This window comes from Hydractinia symbiolongicarpus, chromosome 3, assembly GCF_029227915.1.
Source record: "Hydractinia symbiolongicarpus strain clone_291-10 chromosome 3, HSymV2.1, whole genome shotgun sequence".
Classification (NCBI taxonomy): Eukaryota; Metazoa; Cnidaria; class Hydrozoa; order Anthoathecata; family Hydractiniidae; genus Hydractinia; species Hydractinia symbiolongicarpus.
The window spans coordinates 4,447,813-4,469,804 of record NC_079877.1 but is presented as its reverse complement, the minus strand read 5'-3'; the positions used below and the strand labels follow the sequence as shown (position 1 = coordinate 4,469,804).

Genomic DNA, 21,992 nt, shown 5'->3' with positions numbered 1-21,992 from the left:
GCGCCAGACTCAAGACAAAATGTTCTTCCACTCATCGCGTGGAGAATTCTGGTCCTCGAATGAGGGCGTGGGTTCGAATCCCACTTCCGACAACTTTTCCCTGCCACACAAAATTTTAGGCCTAAAATGCAAGTCCACCGAGCCGGATTTGAACCAGCGACCTAAGGATGCCTGAGTGGTATAAGTTCGTCTACAGTCCTCCGCTCTACCAACTGAGCTATCGGTGGATGTAGCATCGTACAGTTCTTGTGCAGGACTATGCAGGTCATGTCACGTTTGTAGTATGACGTGGTTTTTAAAATGATGCGATAGCTCGCACGTAGCAGAGGGTGGTTTCGATCCACCGACCTCTGGGTTATGGGCCCAGCACGCTTCCTCTGCGCCACTCTGCTGAAGGTAGGTAAGCTGAAATGTGTCTCATGTAAGGTGTAGTTTAGTATTGCGAACAGCACTCGAACTATGACCTTTTTACCATTTCCAGGGGGATTAGCTCACATGGTAGAGCGCTCGCTTTGCATGCGAGAGGTACCGGGATCGATGCCCGGATCCTCCAAGACGATGTTTTTAATTTATTTATTTTTATACTCATTTCAGTAGTTGCCAATGGTCATAAGAGGATTTATGATGCTCGTAAGATTACCTGGTATTAATAATAATAATAATAATACTAAACCGCGCTGCATATGTCTAGAGCATTTCTTGCTGTTTAATTTCGCATTGACAGTATACACAGTTTCAGCTTTTAACATGATCGACCGTGTGGCATTCGGGCATTGACGCCATCGCGAACATATTATTTAAATATGAACTCGTCCTCGGTAGTATAGTGGTAAGTATCCCCGCCTGTCACGCGGGAGACCGGGGTTCGATTCCCCGCCGGGGAGGTTCTTTTTATCTTGTCAATGTTTCGTTTCACGTCAGTAGCGTTCGCGGGACTGTCCGGGAATACAGATTTACGCCCGGTTAGCTCAGTCGGTAGAGCATCAGACTTTTAATCTGAGGGTCGCGGGTTCGAGTCCCTCATCGGGCGTAACAATTATTTGGTACGATGGTGAACTAACTTTCACCACAATGTCTTGTCGAAAGAGGATGAATAACGTAACATTTGCGGAGTGGCAAAGGCGAAGCAAACTTGATGGGGAACTAGCTCAGATGGTAGAGCGCTCGCTTAGCATGCGAGAGGTACCGGGATCGATGCCCGGGTTCTCCAATGCCTTTTCCATAGGCGTAAAATGAATGAAATTTGCGCAGAGCAATTTGCAGCAGCGTTCGTGTCATGTCGGGATGGCCGAGCGGTCTAAGGCGCCAGACTCAAGACAAAATGTTCTTCCACTCATCGCGTGGAGAATTCTGGTCCTCGAATGAGGGCGTGGGTTCGAATCCCACTTCCGACAACTTTTCCCTGCCACACAAAATTTTAGGCCTAAAATGCAAGTCCACCGAGCCGGATTTGAACCAGCGACCTAAGGATGCCTGAGTGGTATAAGTTCGTCTACAGTCCTCCGCTCTACCAACTGAGCTATCGGTGGATGTAGCATCGTACAGTTCTTGTGCAGGACTATGCAGGTCATGTCACGTTTGTAGTATGACGTGGTTTTTAAAATGATGCGATAGCTCGCACGTAGCAGAGGGTGGTTTCGATCCACCGACCTCTGGGTTATGGGCCCAGCACGCTTCCTCTGCGCCACTCTGCTGAAGGTAGGTAAGCTGAAATGTGTCTCATGTAAGGTGTAGTTTAGTATTGCGAACAGCACTCGAACTATGACCTTTTTACCATTTCCAGGGGGATTAGCTCACATGGTAGAGCGCTCGCTTTGCATGCGAGAGGTACCGGGATCGATGCCCGGATCCTCCAAGACGATGTTTTTAATTTATTTATTTTTATACTCATTTCAGTAGTTGCCAATGGTCATAAGAGGATTTATGATGCTCGTAAGATTACCTGGTATTAATAATAATAATAATAATACTAAACCGCGCTGCATATGTCTAGAGCATTTCTTGCTGTTTAATTTCGCATTGACAGTATACACAGTTTCAGCTTTTAACATGATCGACCGTGTGGCATTCGGGCATTGACGCCATCGCGAACATATTATTTAAATATGAACTCGTCCTCGGTAGTATAGTGGTAAGTATCCCCGCCTGTCACGCGGGAGACCGGGGTTCGATTCCCCGCCGGGGAGGTTCTTTTTATCTTGTCAATGTTTCGTTTCACGTCAGTAGCGTTCGCGGGACTGTCCGGGAATACAGATTTACGCCCGGTTAGCTCAGTCGGTAGAGCATCAGACTTTTAATCTGAGGGTCGCGGGTTCGAGTCCCTCATCGGGCGTAACAATTATTTGGTACGATGGTGAACTAACTTTCACCACAATGTCTTGTCGAAAGAGGATGAATAACGTAACATTTGCGGAGTGGCAAAGGCGAAGCAAACTTGATGGGGAACTAGCTCAGATGGTAGAGCGCTCGCTTAGCATGCGAGAGGTACCGGGATCGATGCCCGGGTTCTCCAATGCCTTTTCCATAGGCGTAAAATGAATGAAATTTGCGCAGAGCAATTTGCAGCAGCGTTCGTGTCATGTCGGGATGGCCGAGCGGTCTAAGGCGCCAGACTCAAGACAAAATGTTCTTCCACTCATCGCGTGGAGAATTCTGGTCCTCGAATGAGGGCGTGGGTTCGAATCCCACTTCCGACAACTTTTCCCTGCCACACAAAATTTTAGGCCTAAAATGCAAGTCCACCGAGCCGGATTTGAACCAGCGACCTAAGGATGCCTGAGTGGTATAAGTTCGTCTACAGTCCTCCGCTCTACCAACTGAGCTATCGGTGGATGTAGCATCGTACAGTTCTTGTGCAGGACTATGCAGGTCATGTCACGTTTGTAGTATGACGTGGTTTTTAAAATGATGCGATAGCTCGCACGTAGCAGAGGGTGGTTTCGATCCACCGACCTCTGGGTTATGGGCCCAGCACGCTTCCTCTGCGCCACTCTGCTGAAGGTAGGTAAGCTGAAATGTGTCTCATGTAAGGTGTAGTTTAGTATTGCGAACAGCACTCGAACTATGACCTTTTTACCATTTCCAGGGGGATTAGCTCACATGGTAGAGCGCTCGCTTTGCATGCGAGAGGTACCGGGATCGATGCCCGGATCCTCCAAGACGATGTTTTTAATTTATTTATTTTTATACTCATTTCAGTAGTTGCCAATGGTCATAAGAGGATTTATGATGCTCGTAAGATTACCTGGTATTAATAATAATAATAATAATACTAAACCGCGCTGCATATGTCTAGAGCATTTCTTGCTGTTTAATTTCGCATTGACAGTATACACAGTTTCAGCTTTTAACATGATCGACCGTGTGGCATTCGGGCATTGACGCCATCGCGAACATATTATTTAAATATGAACTCGTCCTCGGTAGTATAGTGGTAAGTATCCCCGCCTGTCACGCGGGAGACCGGGGTTCGATTCCCCGCCGGGGAGGTTCTTTTTATCTTGTCAATGTTTCGTTTCACGTCAGTAGCGTTCGCGGGACTGTCCGGGAATACAGATTTACGCCCGGTTAGCTCAGTCGGTAGAGCATCAGACTTTTAATCTGAGGGTCGCGGGTTCGAGTCCCTCATCGGGCGTAACAATTATTTGGTACGATGGTGAACTAACTTTCACCACAATGTCTTGTCGAAAGAGGATGAATAACGTAACATTTGCGGAGTGGCAAAGGCGAAGCAAACTTGATGGGGAACTAGCTCAGATGGTAGAGCGCTCGCTTAGCATGCGAGAGGTACCGGGATCGATGCCCGGGTTCTCCAATGCCTTTTCCATAGGCGTAAAATGAATGAAATTTGCGCAGAGCAATTTGCAGCAGCGTTCGTGTCATGTCGGGATGGCCGAGCGGTCTAAGGCGCCAGACTCAAGACAAAATGTTCTTCCACTCATCGCGTGGAGAATTCTGGTCCTCGAATGAGGGCGTGGGTTCGAATCCCACTTCCGACAACTTTTCCCTGCCACACAAAATTTTAGGCCTAAAATGCAAGTCCACCGAGCCGGATTTGAACCAGCGACCTAAGGATGCCTGAGTGGTATAAGTTCGTCTACAGTCCTCCGCTCTACCAACTGAGCTATCGGTGGATGTAGCATCGTACAGTTCTTGTGCAGGACTATGCAGGTCATGTCACGTTTGTAGTATGACGTGGTTTTTAAAATGATGCGATAGCTCGCACGTAGCAGAGGGTGGTTTCGATCCACCGACCTCTGGGTTATGGGCCCAGCACGCTTCCTCTGCGCCACTCTGCTGAAGGTAGGTAAGCTGAAATGTGTCTCATGTAAGGTGTAGTTTAGTATTGCGAACAGCACTCGAACTATGACCTTTTTACCATTTCCAGGGGGATTAGCTCACATGGTAGAGCGCTCGCTTTGCATGCGAGAGGTACCGGGATCGATGCCCGGATCCTCCAAGACGATGTTTTTAATTTATTTATTTTTATACTCATTTCAGTAGTTGCCAATGGTCATAAGAGGATTTATGATGCTCGTAAGATTACCTGGTATTAATAATAATAATAATAATACTAAACCGCGCTGCATATGTCTAGAGCATTTCTTGCTGTTTAATTTCGCATTGACAGTATACACAGTTTCAGCTTTTAACATGATCGACCGTGTGGCATTCGGGCATTGACGCCATCGCGAACATATTATTTAAATATGAACTCGTCCTCGGTAGTATAGTGGTAAGTATCCCCGCCTGTCACGCGGGAGACCGGGGTTCGATTCCCCGCCGGGGAGGTTCTTTTTATCTTGTCAATGTTTCGTTTCACGTCAGTAGCGTTCGCGGGACTGTCCGGGAATACAGATTTACGCCCGGTTAGCTCAGTCGGTAGAGCATCAGACTTTTAATCTGAGGGTCGCGGGTTCGAGTCCCTCATCGGGCGTAACAATTATTTGGTACGATGGTGAACTAACTTTCACCACAATGTCTTGTCGAAAGAGGATGAATAACGTAACATTTGCGGAGTGGCAAAGGCGAAGCAAACTTGATGGGGAACTAGCTCAGATGGTAGAGCGCTCGCTTAGCATGCGAGAGGTACCGGGATCGATGCCCGGGTTCTCCAATGCCTTTTCCATAGGCGTAAAATGAATGAAATTTGCGCAGAGCAATTTGCAGCAGCGTTCGTGTCATGTCGGGATGGCCGAGTATGGAGTCATGTACTGGACAAAAGTCACGCTATAGAGTGTCGTGTTGCGTAGTAGAGTGTCGAGGTTCAATATAGATCCCAAGGTCGCGAGGCGTAGTATAGGTGGACGCGAGGCGTAATAGTGAGACGCGTATGTAATAATAGAGAGACGCGAGGCGTAATAGAAGGACGCGAGGCGTAATAGAGAGACGCAAGGCGTAATAGAGAGACGCGAGGCGTAATAGAAGGACGCGAGGCGTAATAGAGAGACGCGAGGCGTAATAGAGAGACGCGAGGCGTAATAGAAGGACGCGAGGCGTAATAGAGAGACGCGAGGCGTAATAGAAGGACGCGAGGCGTAATAGAAATACGTGTAAAGTCGGAGCGTAATAAGATGTGTGATGGGAGGATCCGTGTCAGAGAAAGAACTACGCTTACATACATCTTCACTTTTTTCTTGTCATGAATACTTTAAAAGGAAAAAATGAAAAAAAAAGATTCCATACTTGGTGTACAAGGGCTACTAGTTCATCATAACCTCTCGTGTATATTATATGCCTATTAGAGGGGAGTTATGATAAGCAGAATAACAACCTCGATCAGGGCATAATACAACTTTTCGACGTTGGGACGGGGAAACAAAAAAGAGCGCGCTCTATAATTAGGCACGGGAAGAACTTATTAAATGACTACTGCTGTGGCTATTTTTTCGCGTGGTTAGAAGAACTGAAGGAGCTTTATTTTACCTAAGCATAATATCTAGTACGTATATAGTGAACAAAATGTTTGAATTTCTTCTTTGTAATGTATCTAATGTAACTAATGTCAAGTTAAGCAATTCAATCAAAAGTTCTGTGAGTGAACTAATAGTGGTGTTCATGACAATGTACTTTCTACGACCTGAACAGTTCGAAGAAACACTTCGATACCGAAGTTATCGCAATTTGCCATTGGATCGTTAGATCTACAAAATTCCAGGTATAAGTCATTACTTTGAAATGGATGATTTATCTCGGGAACCACAATAGCATCGTCACGGGTTTCGATATAATGACTCGGTACACTCCAATCTATACCATATGAATCGCAGTCATCGACAATATCATCTTCTGACGGTCTCCTTTGCAACAACAAACCTCTTTCCCATAATTGAAGAGGAGAAAGGTTTCTCTCTGTTCGGATAGGATGGTGATCATAGCCCAGGATAAATCTTTGAAAATGTGCATTTATTCTTGGAATAAAAACATAATGAAGGCAAAACAAATGCAACTCATTCGATATATCCAAGGCTCCTATCTCTTCCAAGTAAGTGAATATGTTGTGGTATATGTATGTGCAGCCGTGGAATAGATCTCTCCAGAACCTCTCTATCCTTTGGTTATGGCAACTTTTCCCAGCGATAAAGCTACCACGATTACTTCCTCGTCTTGATATCATAAACCAAGCAACGTCTACATTTTCCACCCCATGATCTCCTCTTACACGCGACGGCAAGCCAAAATTTTGTACTGCGGTCAGAAATAAATCGAGTACTACAGTAGCCTTGTTACTTGATCCGCACGACAGAAACATTAGACGCCTAGAATACCCATCTATGCCGCCATGAATGACTATCGACCATCTTATCAATTTGTGATTGCCGTCTATATGCCACAATGACCTTGGCGCTGCAACACTATATTTTCTTCTTCGAACTACATTACGTTGCAACGAGCGCATCAATAGCCCTGATGGATCAACCCGCCACATACTATCACGAACAACTTTCCAAGGAATGTGATAACCATGAGACAGTAAAAAACCTTTCATTCTACGTATGCCACAGTTAGGAAAATCTGAAATAATTTTTTTGACATGTTCATCAAGTTCCTCGTCACCAATCATAGTGTGCGATTTAGGTTCAATATCAAACTCTTTAAATCTTCTTTGAATAGTTTTTGCACTTACTCCGAACATTTCAGCTATTGCCGTCTGCGAAAAATTCAACCTCACTAAAGTTTTTAGAGTTTCCTCAGGTATATCGAAAGAAGGCCTGCCTATCTTGTGCCGTACAGTTTCCGCGTTACTAGTTTTGTTCACTGATTGAATTATCACTGATGCTTGATGAATACTACTCAGTACATTTTCGGTTATAACATCTGGATACTCTAAAGCTGCTCTAGAGCAGAAGCTGTAAAGTTCATCAAGTCTATAGACAGGATAATCCAAATCTGCTGTATTCGCGTCAACAAAGGATGACAATAACGACTGGATTAGTTTCAATGTATCAACAACAGAATTCTTAATAAAATCAACTGGACTCAATTGTTGTATATTCATGTTATATTCTGAAAAATAAAAGTACTGCATAAGTACACGAAATGTCAACAAAACCACTTGTTTGTTTAATCATACAATAAATCCTAAAAATGCCAGACGAAATTCCCTCCAAAATGTTCGAAATATGTTTAAAAGTTACTTAACGATAACAGTTCTGTTTTTAAATAACTTTCTCTGAGTGAGTCGACCGTATATAAGTAGAACATTTTTTCACATAAAGAACAAAATAACAAACATAACCCTTGTGAAATAAAAAGAAAAGAAAAATATCTTCTTGGTTAGCACAGCTGAATGATAATGCAATGCGTAACTTGATCACGACTATAACCATACATCTTTTCCATATAAAAGTTAGAAAACAAACAAAATAGAACAACAAAAAGACGAACTTATAAATGCATGTGCAGTATATATAGACTTCAAGGAGCGTACAAGTCAGTCATAAATTCGAGACTAATCATAATCAATCTGATCATTAAAAGTATGTATATCACTGGAAGAATTCTTGCATAGGACTGAATCCATAGTTGGTTCCTCCATTGGTAAGTCGCTCTGCACTGGTCTGATGTATATTACAGCGTGACCGGGTACTAAATTTTTTAAATAGCTGATAGAATAACCATCTTTTCTTGGTGGTATCAACACCAATGGTCGGTTTATTCCACCACTCTCAGCCCTCAGAAGTTCAATGCCACCACTCTGTGATGATAATTTTGGATAAGCTTTTGTTAACTCTTCCAGAAGCATAGCATGTGTTCCAGTTTTGGAAGGAAAAACAACTTTTTCAATTCCGAGACCAACTTGGTTTAGCTCCATTAATTCACGTGTATTAGGTGAAACTGATGTATCTTTGTAGCTCAGTGCACAGAATTTATGGGTCCATGTGTCCTTAATGAAGTTATTAGAGAGACGTGGTTTCTTTGCTTGTGGGCGATATCGGCTACCACCAGCATTCAACGCTGGAAATTGCTTACTGAAACAGAACAAGAATTAAAATAAAAATCTGTCTCAAACATAATAATCTTTCTACTCAGTGTATACAGAAAGAAATTAAAGTTGAACAAAATCAAAAAAATGAAAAATGTTATAAAAAGGTACAAAGGCACGAAAAAATTCAATAGTCACAATCAGCATAATGCCTGTGAGCAGTACTCCTGGAGAGATGATTATTGAAACTTATCGAAAAGATACAAAGGAGGCAATGATCATGCTGGGAGCAGAAATTCACAACTCTTAAAAATATCAACCTACTTGAAATCTTGTAGAATTCTCTGATGTTGTGGACTTGGATGTAAGTTTGGACTTGGATGTGAGTTTGGACTCTGGAAGATGTTCTGATTTGGATTATTTTGAGTACTTGTTGTTGATGATGACAGACCATCCAATGCATTATTCAGTCTGTCTATAGCGTCTTTCACTTTCTGCATGCTGAATCAATTTTTAATTCCTAAAACATCACATACAATTTAGCTTGAAAGTTTTGAAAATTACAACCATGCCGATAAATATTCACGATAGTAAGACAAAAATTTAAAAATGTCTTAAGAATATCCTTAAAGGAAAATCGAATAAGAACATTGTACATATTTGCTGCATTATTTAAAATTCTTGAAAATGGGTGCAGTGTCACTTGAAGAAAACCAAAACTTGAGAAATTTGCCATCATTACAATACACCTGTTGACAGTGTTGTTGTACACATGCATATGCACCGCACAGTTCCATTTAACTACCAGTCGTAGTCCTACGTTCTGTTTTATAAGCTGCCCTGTTTACCTATCAAAACATTGTAATCACATGGTGATACAAAACACAATATTAATACAAAAACAGCACATTGCTTATAACAGAATAGCATGCAAGCAGTGTAATAACATTTTTCGGCTTATCGGCACCCTCCTCGTTGCAGGGGGAGGGGGGTTGATTGGTGGTGTATACAAGGGAAGGAAAAAAGGAAGTAAAAGTTGCTAGGGCAAATAATATAATCCATTATTTATAGCAATAGTATAGCTAGCCCATTACAAATTTTAATGAGAAAATATATATGAGGAGGGGGGGGGGTGCCAGCTATACCTGTGTTGACAAATGTCGTCGTTGCCCTACATTGCTTCCCTTCACTACTACACATACTTATGAATTAGCAACTTCTCACAATTTATCAGAATATAACTATAATACAGCAGAAATTAAAAAAACAGGAGAGAAAAAATCAGAGAGAACGGTCAGCCCAGCTGCTACAAAAACTTACTTTTTCTTTCGTGTTTTGTCTTGATTAATTTGCCAGTCAATTGAAAAAATTCGAAATTTATTCACGGGTAACCAAGGCAAATGGCGCGAAAGTACGCGTCCCCTCTTCCTACACGCCGCGTCGCCCTTGTTTGCGCGTCTTTCCATCACGCAACGCGTCCTTCTGTTACGCATCGCGTCCTTCTATTACGCCTCGCATCTCTCTATTATTACATACGCGTCTCACTATTACGCCTCGCGACTCTCTATTTCGCCTCGCGTCCACCTATACTACGCCTCGCGACCTTGGGATCTATATTGCACCTCGACACTCTACTACGCAACACGACACTCTATAGCGTGACTTTTGTCCAGTACATGACTCCATAGCCGAGCGGTCTAAGGCGCCAGACTCAAGACAAAATGTTCTTCCACTCATCGCGTGGAGAATTCTGGTCCTCGAATGAGGGCGTGGGTTCGAATCCCACTTCCGACAACTTTTCCCTGCCACACAAAATTTTAGGCCTAAAATGCAAGTCCACCGAGCCGGATTTGAACCAGCGACCTAAGGATGCCTGAGTGGTATAAGTTCGTCTACAGTCCTCCGCTCTACCAACTGAGCTATCGGTGGATGTAGCATCGTACAGTTCTTGTGCAGGACTATGCAGGTCATGTCACGTTTGTAGTATGACGTGGTTTTTAAAATGATGCGATAGCTCGCACGTAGCAGAGGGTGGTTTCGATCCACCGACCTCTGGGTTATGGGCCCAGCACGCTTCCTCTGCGCCACTCTGCTGAAGGTAGGTAAGCTGAAATGTGTCTCATGTAAGGTGTAGTTTAGTATTGCGAACAGCACTCGAACTATGACCTTTTTACCATTTCCAGGGGGATTAGCTCACATGGTAGAGCGCTCGCTTTGCATGCGAGAGGTACCGGGATCGATGCCCGGATCCTCCAAGACGATGTTTTTAATTTATTTATTTTTATACTCATTTCAGTAGTTGCCAATGGTCATAAGAGGATTTATGATGCTCGTAAGATTACCTGGTATTAATAATAATAATAATAATACTAAACCGCGCTGCATATGTCTAGAGCATTTCTTGCTGTTTAATTTCGCATTGACAGTATGATCACGTAACCTAAAACCTGAAGACCTAAGTCTTAAGTCTATAATTGGACAAGTGAACTTTGACAAGTTCAATTGGCGCCTCTAATTATGTGTATTTGGTTGCGTTACGCTTGTGGTACATACAAGAATTGCAGCACTTTTGAATTTAAGTATATAATACGGACGATTGATGTAACTTCGTACTCTTTCACATTCTTGCAGTTGGCTTGGTCCTTTTCCTTTTAAAATATACAAAGGATCTTGGGTTGAATTCTGAAGTTGTTGCTCAGGGGTGAGGGGAGTTTATCATGTGTTTAATCAATTATTAATTGATCAATACATACCCATGCTCTGTATGAGATCAACAATGCTTCCCGATGGTGAAAGTAAACTATCTAAAAAATATTATTGTGCATATATTTATACGGTAGTTTCATATCATGCATAATGTTTACAAAAATATGCTCAACTCATTTTGCACATATTTTCTCGAAGGTGTGAAGGATATAACACCTCTAAAAAGGCTTTTTCCAGAAAAAAGGAATGTTCCAAATATTTTTATGGAATATAAAATATGTCATTCGAAAGATAATTTTTTTTTTCTATATGTCATGAATTTTTTGCAAAAAACCTAAAAAAAAATTGTTTCCTGTACAGTAACCTTAAAGGCTGAAATACACGGTCAGTTTAAAATGATCATTTTAAAATGACTGGTGTTTTCCTTCATTTTAAAATGATGGAACACTTGAATACATGAGTAATTTTGAAATGATAGAATTTGTAAATAAAAGTTCTTTACACTATGGACTCTGAAGAGGAATGTGCTGCAGCAGTTGTTATAATTACCATTCTTTCAAAAAGAAAAAAACGCAGAAGAAATAGATCTCATAAACTGTCAAAGTTACGTTTCACAGACTTTCTTCTTCTCCCCATGCACTTATAAAATTCTCAGTTGATTCCGTTTTCTGCGCTTTAGTTCCCATCTTGAAAATTATTCTTGTAATATATTAAATTTGTACTCGAAAAAAATTGAAAATTACTATCTTCTATACTCCTTCTGTTTAGACAAAAATAACTGAAATATACTCAAAAAACTCAATGGCGTCATAGTAAAACAATTCCGTCTAGCAATTTCTATGCAGAAGTTCATCATTTTAAAATGATAAACTTCAAACATGTTTAAATGATCATTTTAAAATGATCATTTAAAATGACTGGTGTTTTTCGTCATTTTTTGTGAAATATACGGTCAGTTTAAAATGATCATTTTAAAATGATCATTTTAAACTGACCGTGTATTTCAGCCTTCACTCCATCTCAAATCCTAATTTACACAAATATGAAAAACTAAACCTGATCAAAACTGCGAAAGCATATCTACTTAATCGGGTAACAACAGATAGCAATATTTCGGAATTTGAAGTATGTTTAAGCCAATCTAAGGGGCCGAAAGTTTAAAAAAATTTTCACCCGTCGGCCCCAGCCATGGTCGGACTGCTGTAATACTGAATAATTTAGCCCCTCCACTTTAAAATTGCCCCACCGGCCCTGTTGCTATATAGTTGCTAGCGTAAAAACCGATTTTATACATGTTTTCTGCCAAAAATAACGTATAAAATATGTATAAAATAAGTGTTGTTTTTTTTTCAAAATACTTAGGTTGACTTAGTCTTTGATGTTGGTTTTGTTTTATAACGTTCTTTAAAAGTTTTACGTTTTTTATACGATCTATTTCATATTTTATACATTTTATACAATCTATTCTTCACTCGGCAATACCTTCCGTCTTGAAGTATTAAGACATATTTGGTGTGACCCATTTTAAGGAAGAACTAAACACAAAAACTTTTGATTTTTGATATATTTTTGATATACCTTCAATATGTCTTATTTTACCCCAAAGTGCAGTACTCGATACACCGCAACGCAATGTATGATTCCTTGGGAATACATTAAGCAAGTATGGGAACTTATACGACTTCTTTTAACTTATATTTCATAACACAAACCAAAATTACGATTTTAATTGTTTTCTATGGAATAACCATGGAATGTTACTCCGTGAGAGTAAAGAAAATGCATTAAAACTTTCAACATTCAAAAATATGTTTATATTTTTTGGGTACAGCAACGAGAAAGATGCTGAAGAAACTCAACCTTACTGATCGAAATGCTCAAGAATACTTTTCAAGAAAATAAAATATGTATTACTAAATAAAACTTAACCTTGATAGGCTTGAGATTTACCCTTGCGTCACCATGTTGACGAAAAAACTTGGCGGATTATTGTACACTAGTATTTAGTCGCGTGGAAGAATCCATTATAGATACCGAATAAAAAAACAGCGAAATTCATTGCTCTTTTTGTCAAAAACGCTTTGTTGTTAATTCCATTTAAGAGGGAATAAATAAAACCAATATGTTTCATATAACAGTAAACAATAGACACGCGCTTTACGGAATAATAAAAATTAATTACCCGTGACTTTTGTGTAATAAAGTTTACATCATTACACAAAGGTTTTTATGAAAACAATAAAAAAAATTAACCGTGACTTTTCAAAACAAAAATTTTAAATCAATTTGAAAAAGCACACAAAAGACAAAATAAAAATAAAATTTTAGCAAAAGTGGCATGTTACCGCGGCTGTTTCTTTAAAAAAACACACATCCACTTTGCCTGTTACAGACACACGGAACTGGCGTATTATTATATAGACTAGTAGATTAGGCCCGTGGAAAAATCCACTTAGGCAGAAAAACAATTGAAAAGTTCTGATTGTTGTATGGGTCAAACAGACACACAAGCCTTGTTTCTTTTCTGCTCAGGTAGTGATAGTGATCCATGATAAAATCAAAGCTACCTGTTCCGTCAAAATATAAAAACTTAACGAGCCCTGGAGACGAGGTTCAGAATATAATTTTTTGAAGAAGGCAAAGTGCTTTTTTAAATAATAACTTCATATAAAATATCAATTATAAAACATTACAAATCTGCAAAAGGATTATTTAGTGGCAACTCATTTCTCAAATGATTTTACATTCGTGTTATTACTACTGTTACATATATTGTCGTAACTCAATTAGTTTATGGAAATAAAATTTATATAAAAATTTATAATTTATAATTTATATAAAAAATTTAGACTAAAGTCTAAAAATTTCAAATACATGTGCAAATTACCAACATTCATAATTAGTCACAAAAAATAATTTACTTATATCAATTTTTTTATATTCGGGTATACAAAATATCTATCGAAGTATACACTATTATTGTTATTATACATTATCTTTATCTCTCTCTATTAATAACACTCGTATTCAGTCTATGCACAAAATAAGGTCGTGCTACGGACACACAAAATAACAAATGCAACATTAATTTTAACCAGTTTGTTTTAACTTCGTTGAATTTTAACGTCGGGGAAACCTTGGATTTTCCCATGGTTTCTGAGGATCGTGTTTTCATAAAATTGTTCTTAAAATACTTTTTTCGGATTCAAACAAAGATCACATAAAACATATAAACTGAATCAAATTCATTCACTTTCTGTCAAAAGCTGTGACACATTAAAGAAAATAAACCTTAATGGCGATTTATAATTTCTTGAAGGCAAAAGTTTTTCAACGTTACTTAAAGTTACACATTCTAACAACTTTATAAAACAGAGAACACAAAATAATTTAAGGATACGGTAGACCCTCAGAGTTAATTTTTTTTCACGGATGTAACATGTATGCTTAATTTTAAAATAAGTTTTAGAAAAAATATATTATAAAAGTGTTATTTTGGTGGGATTAAACAGGAAAAATATATTTCTTTATAACATTATCTTTGACCTTGCACCGAATAAAAGGGACAAATTTAATTTTCTTTAAAATTAGAAATATAATTCACCATGCACACTATTATTAGCAAGCTATAAATTATTCTTTATTTTTTTTATTTTTTTTTTGTGAAGTTATACTGTTATACTTTTTCCCTTTACATACTGTTATTATAAAAATATTTTCTATTATCATCGTTTTTATTTGTACGTTTAGAAACCATGTTTCACATTTATCAACACAAATTTTTAACTTACTTTAATTTTATACCGAAAATGTTTCGACTCATCAATTATTAACAAGGTTAAAATTCCAATACTACACTTTTTCACAGGTACCAAAAGAAATGTTTAGGTCTTTTTTTATCGAAACAAGAAATTCGGTCGATATATTGCGTGTTTGCGTTAATAACTCCCCTCCATTTCGTCAAAAACTAGCGAAACAATTTGTTTTGAAAGAGTTACACGTCTGGCTGCAAATTCTTGTGTTTTTTTATTTCGAAATTTGAATAATTATCGTGTTAGCTATCGTTGATTTATGTACTATTTTTATGTAGTATGCATTATAACTTGAGAACGAATAATTATTTTGAAAAGATGTAGTAAGATATTGTAGAGCTGAATAAGAGCAATATAACGATGTATTTTTAAACGAAAAAAATTGATGGAGGGGTGTTACCAAAGCTTTAAGAAGGAAGGGTGTTTTTTTTGTTTGGAATTTTTTTCTCAATTCCAGTTTTTTTCACGACTTTTATTTTCTTATATACTCTTATATACTCGTAGTGGATTTATCAATGTTTTATAATATATAAAAATGTTTATATATAAAAAAGAGATATGTTAAAGAGATATTTTGAGTATACTGAACATGTTTCAAAAGCTCGATTAAAAACAAAAACTGGTAAATAATCATGAAGTTGTAAAAAGTTGGAGCTGGTAAAAGCCGTATCGAATTTAATGCAAATACATATTGTACATCGATGCAGTTGCACAACTTGTTTTTAAAATAGAATTCTTTCATCTCTACAACAGTCGCACAAAAATTGTAACGCATTTTAATGGAAATCAAGCTTTTAAACAATAAAATTAAGCGCTTTTTCTATTTACACGAAAATGTAACCAAATATGAGCAATCATAGCAACTGAATGAAATCGGAAGAAAATAATAATTGGATACAAAAACTTTGCAAAAAGATTCCATGTACTCTTTGACCAATAAGCCGAAGAAACGCTGTAAGTTCTTTTCAAATCATTTCTTAATTCAAAAAATGAATCAGTAACCCAAAAAGCAAAGTTTACAAACAGTAACAGTACTAGCCATTGTCCTATGCGAGCAGCTGATTTTAACTTTTTCCTTTCTTGTTGTTCTGTCTCCACTGGTAGATCTGACGAATGTCGCCGTGTACTCATAGCGGAAAAGCGAGCTCGATCATAAGAGTGTGCTTCTAACAGGAAATATGTTTGCAAAAGAACTGACATTACATTAATGGTGCTCAGGACTCCTAATAAAACTTTTATTTCAGTTGTATGTTTTAAGATATCTTCTCCCGTGTATTCAAGAACACGACGCAGTTTGTCGTGACTTATCTCCTCAGAAACCGAGAAGATAACAGTGATTAAAAAGGGTAAGAAGCCGCACGGACCTGTTATTAGCAACAAGTAATCATCGATTTTGTATTTTCTTGTTTGTGGCTTTTTATTGTGATACGTTTTAAGTTCATAGAGAACTATACTAGAACACATTATAATTAAGATATGCATAATGATTTGCATGTAATAACTAAAGCGAATATCATAAATAAAATGCTTCTTGTCACCAAGGCTCCACGAAGATATGACTAAAAGCAAGGCAACAAAAATACCAACCAACAAACCAGGATCAGATCTGTATATTTTAGAATCGTCTCTTTGAACAACATCGACAGCTCCATAATTGTATTTTCTCCTGCCATCACTTCTTTGTTGCGAAATTGTTAAATTTAGCGGGCATATTGAATATAATAAAGATGCAGCCAATAAACTAAATTCTAAAATAAAGGGCTGCAAAACCTCGCTCATATATCTTGCCGTTGCATACACTGTATCATTAGGTGTCGATGTACAACTGATATTATATTCACCTGAGTGTGTCCCTTCTTCGGTATCTCCTGATAATATTCCAGTTTCTTGGCACAAAAATGTAAACCATATGTTAAAATTAGTTGCTATAAGATGTACAACTAAAACTTTAAATACAAGTTGGTACTTTCTTTGTATTTTTACGCCAGTGAATATTTGCAAAAAAATCAGCTGCAGCGACGTGAAGATTATTCTTGAAGAATGAAATATGAATTTGTTTACATATTTATCACGGTCTATATTAGTTCCCAAGCTGCAATGAAAAACTGTTGCAATGGAAAATAAATCAATCAAAAAATTACCAGTGGCAAATACATAAGCATTGCCTATTAGGTATTTGGAAACTGTTTCCTCGTGATGTTCATCGTGATCATCCACACTTTTTTTAATAAAATTTAAGTTATTACGATTTCCAATGGCTGCTGACATTCCAATTATGCCAATGGTAATAAACGTAAACAACACCCAATATGTAGATACAAAGACTAAATTTGATAAGCTGGATGTGTATTGTGCGATAACAAATATCACACCAATAAAAAATATCAAAGCAGCCCAAAAAAATGCAATTATATTTTCTGTGCTTGGACTTAGAGAATTAATAAATTGCAGAAGGATTGTGGCACAAGTTCTTACTTGAGTTAGAAAGCTAGGTCGAGAAATGCCAAGTGGGGGGACTGATGCTTCTTTTGAACCGGTATCACTTTCAATATTTCCCATCAAGTCTTCTTCTTCACCATTTCCTGTCACAAAATTATCAGCCATTTCGAATAATTGATTACAAACACATCAAGATGTTAGTGCCTGAAAAAAACAAAGAACACGAGATATAAAAATACAGTAACAAAAAGAATCTTGATTTAGGCTGTCTTTACAAAAAGCAAACTCTTTTATTGACATACTAAGGTACCAGAGTTTATCAAAAGACCAAGAGATTTGAAAAATATTACATAGTGCTCTTCACAATGGGCATGGTGTGCCTGCTTTAAAAAAAATTTACCATTTTAAAAGGATAATAAAATCAGCTATCAGAAGTCTCTGGAGCACTTAGCCAACCATTCTGTTATTAACAAACTAATTTAATTTAACTCTTTTAACCCTCCCTTTGGCCTAAGTAGATTTAAGCTTGGAGATTGTCTTTTTTCTTAATGATTATTTTTCAAACTTATATCGGATTTAAACTTATTTTGTCGGTTCGTTTGTCACGGGTACAGATTTAACAGCTGTTAAGATGCCATTTAATGACCCGGTGATTCAGATAGAGCAACAATGCCAACGAATATATAGGCGACGAGCATGTATTTTATAAGCAACACAAGGCTAAAATTTTAACCTCGTCTACATGGTAATTTCTTCGGCATCTTAATTGAAACTCAAGACCTATCACAACACGTCAAAATATTTTTCGCTCTATTTCATCCTCCTGGCTTAAAACCATACCATACCGCGTTATAAGATAGTTATATATAGGGCGTTAACGAAAAGCTATTTAGCTTTAGGGCAACAAAACAATGTTTTGGGCTGTAAATTTATTAGCGTTATTTAAACATTATTAAGACATGAATGAAATTTTGTGAAAAAATGTATTAGCTACATGTACTCTCTAAGTTCAAGAATTTAAGCATTTAAATGTTGGTTCTACCCGAAATAATGATATCATATTGACAAGATAAATGGTTAGAAAAGAAGTAACAAAACAGAGAAGCTAAATAAGAAACTTTAAACAAAAAACATGAATTAAGAGTTATAAAAACATTTTTCCATAACAAAAGCAAAAAAATATATAAACTTGTATATAAATCGTTCATTATTAATACACATTTGTTTTATCAGCAACTTGTCTGTAAGCAACTCAACTAAATTTGAAAAATTATCAAGCAGCGTGGGGGCTATTTCTTTCATACCTGGGATTCAAAACTGTATGCTCTATATTAATAGAGATGGTAATTGGAGCACTTGGAGCATCTAGAACCAAATCTTTTGTGTTAAAAAATAGCCCCCACGCAACTTCAGTTCTGCACAGTTGTGAGTTATAATTCGCAAAACAATAAAATTGCAATGAAAAAGATAGAAACATTTTTGATGTTTTTTTTTAATTTATATAATCCATTGTTTCTTGGCTTCAAAACAGTGACTCTTTCGTATTTTCTCTTTTCCTATAGAAACACTGATAATTAAATTGAAGAAAATTAACCATGAAGAAACTTTAGATCTAGATATTTGCCAAAAAATAAGCAAGTTGAAATGTAACCAAAATTCTAAGTTAGTTGCTTAAAAAAAAATTGTGTATTTACACTTGGGAAGTCCATCCGCAGATGCAAGGCAAGAAGCTCAATGCCTTCAGCTTCCTATATCTGTTCTTAAGTGAAATATCCAAAACACGAAATAAATGAAAACATATTATATTCAATAGAACTGCCAGACATTATATCAATTAAGGAAGAAAGCAAAAGAAGTAAACAAAATATTTAAAAAGGTTGTGGATCTATCATATTTTGAGCACGATATGACGTTTCATAGTTGGCTACCTAGCCTTCATGAATTTGCGAGTCCTTAAAAAATTCTTCGGAATAGGAAGTGTTTTTTAGCTATTTAAATTCTTTTGGGGGAATAATGTATATCTTATCAAAATAACAATTTTCAAATTATGTTTTCTTTCACTGGAGTTTCCCTTTAATATTTCTTCATTCTTATGTGACTTGTCACTAGATATCGTTATTGCCTGGCATGATGATGTGCATATTTTACATGGCTAGCCTCATAAATATTGAGGGATATACCCTGCACATTATTTACAGCAGGGGCTATGGCTTAGATGGAGAGTCCTAGAGTATTTAATGCTCATTTTGAGCTATGCAGACACAATTAGGAGGGCCAGCGCTCTACTAGACAACTCCTGGCAGCATCCAACGGTCCAAACAGTGTGCCATCTCCCCAATTTCCCTTACATGGCTTGGGTTAACCCGGGACTATGGTAACATTCAACTGCCCATGTTGAATCACCGTCAAGAGAAATCGAACCCCGGTCTCCTGCACAGAGTACAAGAGCTATACCACTAATCTACGGCGCCACAAAAACAACAATGTATATAATGTACAATACAATACAATATACAAGGTATATAATTTAAGTTAAAGGACGGGATTTATCCCCAACTGGGTGAGTTTCACTTGACCGAGCAAGTTAGGAATTTTCAAACAATGGAAAACTTTAGTGATTTTAAAGCTTCCTCCTGTGAAAAAAGTTGGTGTATAAGAAGACAAGGAAAAAGCCTTGTTTAATACAACTGGACAGACTTAGGCGAACATCACAAATATGCTGTGTTAATAAGTCCCTTGCACTCCAAAAATGGCCAGCTCAAGAATTCAAAGAAATCATATCAACCATCCAGCCTTCAGCACGTGCTATTAAAAATAAATTTTTGATGACTTTAAAGGTAAAAACTTTCGCTGAAGAAGTTCCACAAAAAAATTGATTTCTATATTGTGAAAGTCTATTCTTGTGAAATATTTGTTAGCACAAATGGTGAATGTTTACTCTTGCGAAAAATGATAAATCGTAAAAAAACTGAGATGAGGGTGTGCTGGTTATATTTTTGTGGATCAAGTTTCTAGAGAAAATTGAATTTGGGCTCTATATTTGCATTTGAAATTTGGTTAACTTGCTTTTCTTTACTTCTTTCTTGCATTTGTAAATATATACTTCCTTACAAGTGTGAAAAATACATAATATATAGATCATTTTTTTGTTACACCCATGAATTAAAACCCAAAACTGACCAATTTACAAAAATTTTATAAAGAATTTTATGATTGATTTACAAAGTCTAAAGTTTTTACCTTTAAAGTTGGCTAATAATTTTCAACTATTATTTTCTCCGTTTAAACCTATTCGGCCTGGGCTGTTTCTAATGTATGATGACTGCAGGAGGAGGGGGGAAAACGATTATTCACAGTTGTCTTCTGAGTTTCCAGTGCTAGGAATAATTCTAACAAAAGTTATGATATTTTCCTGATTATAAAGTAATAGCTCATACCTAAAGATTGAAGAGGTACAGGATCTAAAAATTTGGTATACAGATGCGTAATAGTAGATATGAAAGTAAGTATTATAACCATGCAGCATAGCAAAAAAATATTTATTAAAATAGCCCTGGACTAAATAGAGTTTTAACTCCATTTAGTCGGAGGCTGTTAAAAGCAGACTTTATCAATTTTAGCGTCAGTGCTTTTTTCTTACTTGATATTTTCGATCATCACAGTGTTGTATATTTTTCACCTGTGTATACAAGTTAGCATTTCCATTGTTCTCAAAATAAAGCGGGACCCTAATACCAAACATTAACTAGCAAGCTATGTCATTTTCACCTTTTCAATATTTAGGAAATTATTTTACGAAGCATGTGAACACCACAAATAACATAATGTGAAGAATATAATGAATATATATAATGTGAACATCACTAACATTTCTATATCTTTTTAGATAGCTAACTAGTATAAAGCTGCTCGGCTCTAGATACTTTTAATTCTGGCTAGCTAACATATTACTAAACATATGACTTTTGGTTGACCAAATTTACCTACGAAAGTTATATATAAGGGATATTAATGAACTTACATAACTGCGTGATCAAAAAGAGAACAAACCCTCTTGTTTGAAACAACACTTTGCAATAAGCACGGTGTAATCGCGTGACACAAACCAAGCCCAGATCTTTTAAAACAAATACATACAAAATAAAATCGGTGGTGTTTAGGAACTAACAAGGTCATTTTGTCGAACATATACTGTACAATCCTCAAAGGTACACAGCAGAGTGGCGCAGAGGAAGCGTGCTGGGCCCATAACCCAGAGGTCGGTAGATCGAAACTACCCTCTGCTACGTCCAACCATTCTTTGTCAATTTTTTTACGTATACAAATAAATATAAAGGGCATCTTAAAGTAAAAGCTTTTTATTTAAAAGAATATACTATAAAAGAATATTCAAGATAAAATTAGACAAAAAGTTAGGAACAAAACATATAAACTAGTATCCTATATCATTGATAATGCCTTTGTCAGGGGTTTCATTTTTACCACAAAATCTATTTATCTGTCTTAAAATGCTTGAACAACAGCACCAGCACCTCGGGGGGCAATGTTTGCGCCAGTTTTTTTTTGTAGATTTTTGTCTTAACTGAGCATGGAAAATTGTAAGGGTTTAC

The 21,992-nt window shown here is 37.3% G+C and overlaps 2 protein-coding genes, 1 long non-coding RNA gene and 25 other non-coding genes across 28 annotated transcripts; 21 read left to right on the top strand and 7 right to left on the bottom strand.

Moving 5' to 3' along the window:
- Positions 1-133: 133 nt before the first annotated feature.
- On the bottom strand, positions 134-227 carry Trnay-gua (transfer RNA tyrosine (anticodon GUA)). The gene is made up of 2 exons: positions 191-227; positions 134-169 (listed from the first exon to the last, which is right to left on the bottom strand). It is a non-coding gene; the product is annotated as a tRNA-Tyr (tRNA).
- On the top strand, positions 156-5,708 carry LOC130635549 (uncharacterized). Its single transcript, XR_008982169.1, has 2 exons — positions 156-525; positions 1,183-5,708. It is a non-coding gene; the product is annotated as an uncharacterized LOC130635549 (long non-coding RNA).
- On the top strand, positions 481-553 carry Trnaa-ugc (transfer RNA alanine (anticodon UGC)). The gene has a single exon. It is a non-coding gene; the product is annotated as a tRNA-Ala (tRNA).
- On the top strand, positions 813-884 carry Trnad-guc (transfer RNA aspartic acid (anticodon GUC)). Its single transcript has one exon. It is a non-coding gene; the product is annotated as a tRNA-Asp (tRNA).
- Trnak-uuu (transfer RNA lysine (anticodon UUU)) lies at positions 958-1,030 on the top strand. Its single transcript has one exon. It is a non-coding gene; the product is annotated as a tRNA-Lys (tRNA).
- On the top strand, positions 1,138-1,210 carry Trnaa-agc (transfer RNA alanine (anticodon AGC)). The gene has a single exon. It is a non-coding gene; the product is annotated as a tRNA-Ala (tRNA).
- Trnal-caa (transfer RNA leucine (anticodon CAA)) lies at positions 1,279-1,394 on the top strand. The gene is made up of 2 exons: positions 1,279-1,316; positions 1,349-1,394. It is a non-coding gene; the product is annotated as a tRNA-Leu (tRNA).
- Positions 1,436-1,529, bottom strand: Trnay-gua (transfer RNA tyrosine (anticodon GUA)). Its single transcript has 2 exons — positions 1,493-1,529; positions 1,436-1,471 (listed from the first exon to the last, which is right to left on the bottom strand). It is a non-coding gene; the product is annotated as a tRNA-Tyr (tRNA).
- Positions 1,783-1,855, top strand: Trnaa-ugc (transfer RNA alanine (anticodon UGC)). Its single transcript has one exon. It is a non-coding gene; the product is annotated as a tRNA-Ala (tRNA).
- Positions 2,115-2,186, top strand: Trnad-guc (transfer RNA aspartic acid (anticodon GUC)). The gene has a single exon. It is a non-coding gene; the product is annotated as a tRNA-Asp (tRNA).
- Trnak-uuu (transfer RNA lysine (anticodon UUU)) lies at positions 2,260-2,332 on the top strand. Its single transcript has one exon. It is a non-coding gene; the product is annotated as a tRNA-Lys (tRNA).
- Positions 2,440-2,512, top strand: Trnaa-agc (transfer RNA alanine (anticodon AGC)). Its single transcript has one exon. It is a non-coding gene; the product is annotated as a tRNA-Ala (tRNA).
- On the top strand, positions 2,581-2,696 carry Trnal-caa (transfer RNA leucine (anticodon CAA)). Its single transcript has 2 exons — positions 2,581-2,618; positions 2,651-2,696. It is a non-coding gene; the product is annotated as a tRNA-Leu (tRNA).
- Trnay-gua (transfer RNA tyrosine (anticodon GUA)) lies at positions 2,738-2,831 on the bottom strand. Its single transcript has 2 exons — positions 2,795-2,831; positions 2,738-2,773 (listed from the first exon to the last, which is right to left on the bottom strand). It is a non-coding gene; the product is annotated as a tRNA-Tyr (tRNA).
- Positions 3,085-3,157, top strand: Trnaa-ugc (transfer RNA alanine (anticodon UGC)). Its single transcript has one exon. It is a non-coding gene; the product is annotated as a tRNA-Ala (tRNA).
- On the top strand, positions 3,417-3,488 carry Trnad-guc (transfer RNA aspartic acid (anticodon GUC)). Its single transcript has one exon. It is a non-coding gene; the product is annotated as a tRNA-Asp (tRNA).
- Positions 3,562-3,634, top strand: Trnak-uuu (transfer RNA lysine (anticodon UUU)). The gene has a single exon. It is a non-coding gene; the product is annotated as a tRNA-Lys (tRNA).
- Trnaa-agc (transfer RNA alanine (anticodon AGC)) lies at positions 3,742-3,814 on the top strand. The gene has a single exon. It is a non-coding gene; the product is annotated as a tRNA-Ala (tRNA).
- Positions 3,883-3,998, top strand: Trnal-caa (transfer RNA leucine (anticodon CAA)). Its single transcript has 2 exons — positions 3,883-3,920; positions 3,953-3,998. It is a non-coding gene; the product is annotated as a tRNA-Leu (tRNA).
- Trnay-gua (transfer RNA tyrosine (anticodon GUA)) lies at positions 4,040-4,133 on the bottom strand. Its single transcript has 2 exons — positions 4,097-4,133; positions 4,040-4,075 (listed from the first exon to the last, which is right to left on the bottom strand). It is a non-coding gene; the product is annotated as a tRNA-Tyr (tRNA).
- Trnaa-ugc (transfer RNA alanine (anticodon UGC)) lies at positions 4,387-4,459 on the top strand. Its single transcript has one exon. It is a non-coding gene; the product is annotated as a tRNA-Ala (tRNA).
- Positions 4,719-4,790, top strand: Trnad-guc (transfer RNA aspartic acid (anticodon GUC)). Its single transcript has one exon. It is a non-coding gene; the product is annotated as a tRNA-Asp (tRNA).
- Trnak-uuu (transfer RNA lysine (anticodon UUU)) lies at positions 4,864-4,936 on the top strand. The gene has a single exon. It is a non-coding gene; the product is annotated as a tRNA-Lys (tRNA).
- Trnaa-agc (transfer RNA alanine (anticodon AGC)) lies at positions 5,044-5,116 on the top strand. Its single transcript has one exon. It is a non-coding gene; the product is annotated as a tRNA-Ala (tRNA).
- Positions 5,619-10,276, bottom strand: LOC130635548 (uncharacterized). The gene is made up of 2 exons (XM_057444908.1): positions 8,750-10,276; positions 5,619-8,471 (listed from the first exon to the last, which is right to left on the bottom strand). Exon 2 carries the CDS (start codon positions 7,526-7,528, stop codon positions 6,056-6,058), a length of 1,473 nt encoding a protein of 490 aa, XP_057300891.1. The 5' UTR covers positions 7,529-8,471; positions 8,750-10,276; the 3' UTR covers positions 5,619-6,055.
- Trnay-gua (transfer RNA tyrosine (anticodon GUA)) lies at positions 10,261-10,354 on the bottom strand. Its single transcript has 2 exons — positions 10,318-10,354; positions 10,261-10,296 (listed from the first exon to the last, which is right to left on the bottom strand). It is a non-coding gene; the product is annotated as a tRNA-Tyr (tRNA).
- Positions 10,355-10,607: 253 nt separating this feature from the next.
- On the top strand, positions 10,608-10,680 carry Trnaa-ugc (transfer RNA alanine (anticodon UGC)). The gene has a single exon. It is a non-coding gene; the product is annotated as a tRNA-Ala (tRNA).
- A 2,574-nt stretch (positions 10,681-13,254) lies between these two features.
- LOC130635546 (proton channel OtopLc-like) lies at positions 13,255-21,516 on the bottom strand. The gene is made up of 2 exons (XM_057444906.1): positions 21,404-21,516; positions 13,255-17,586 (listed from the first exon to the last, which is right to left on the bottom strand). Exon 2 carries the CDS (start codon positions 17,545-17,547, stop codon positions 15,751-15,753), a length of 1,797 nt encoding a protein of 598 aa, XP_057300889.1. The 5' UTR covers positions 17,548-17,586; positions 21,404-21,516; the 3' UTR covers positions 13,255-15,750.
- Positions 21,517-21,992: the final 476 nt, after the last annotated feature.

What these genes read in the sequence shown, in the direction of transcription:
- LOC130635546 (XM_057444906.1), bottom strand. Translation starts at nt 17,547, where the DNA reads ATGGCTGATAATTTTGTGACAGGAAATGGTGAAGAAGAAGACTTGATG.
- LOC130635548 (XM_057444908.1), bottom strand. Translation starts at nt 7,528, where the DNA reads ATGCAGTACTTTTATTTTTCAGAATATAACATGAATATACAACAATTG.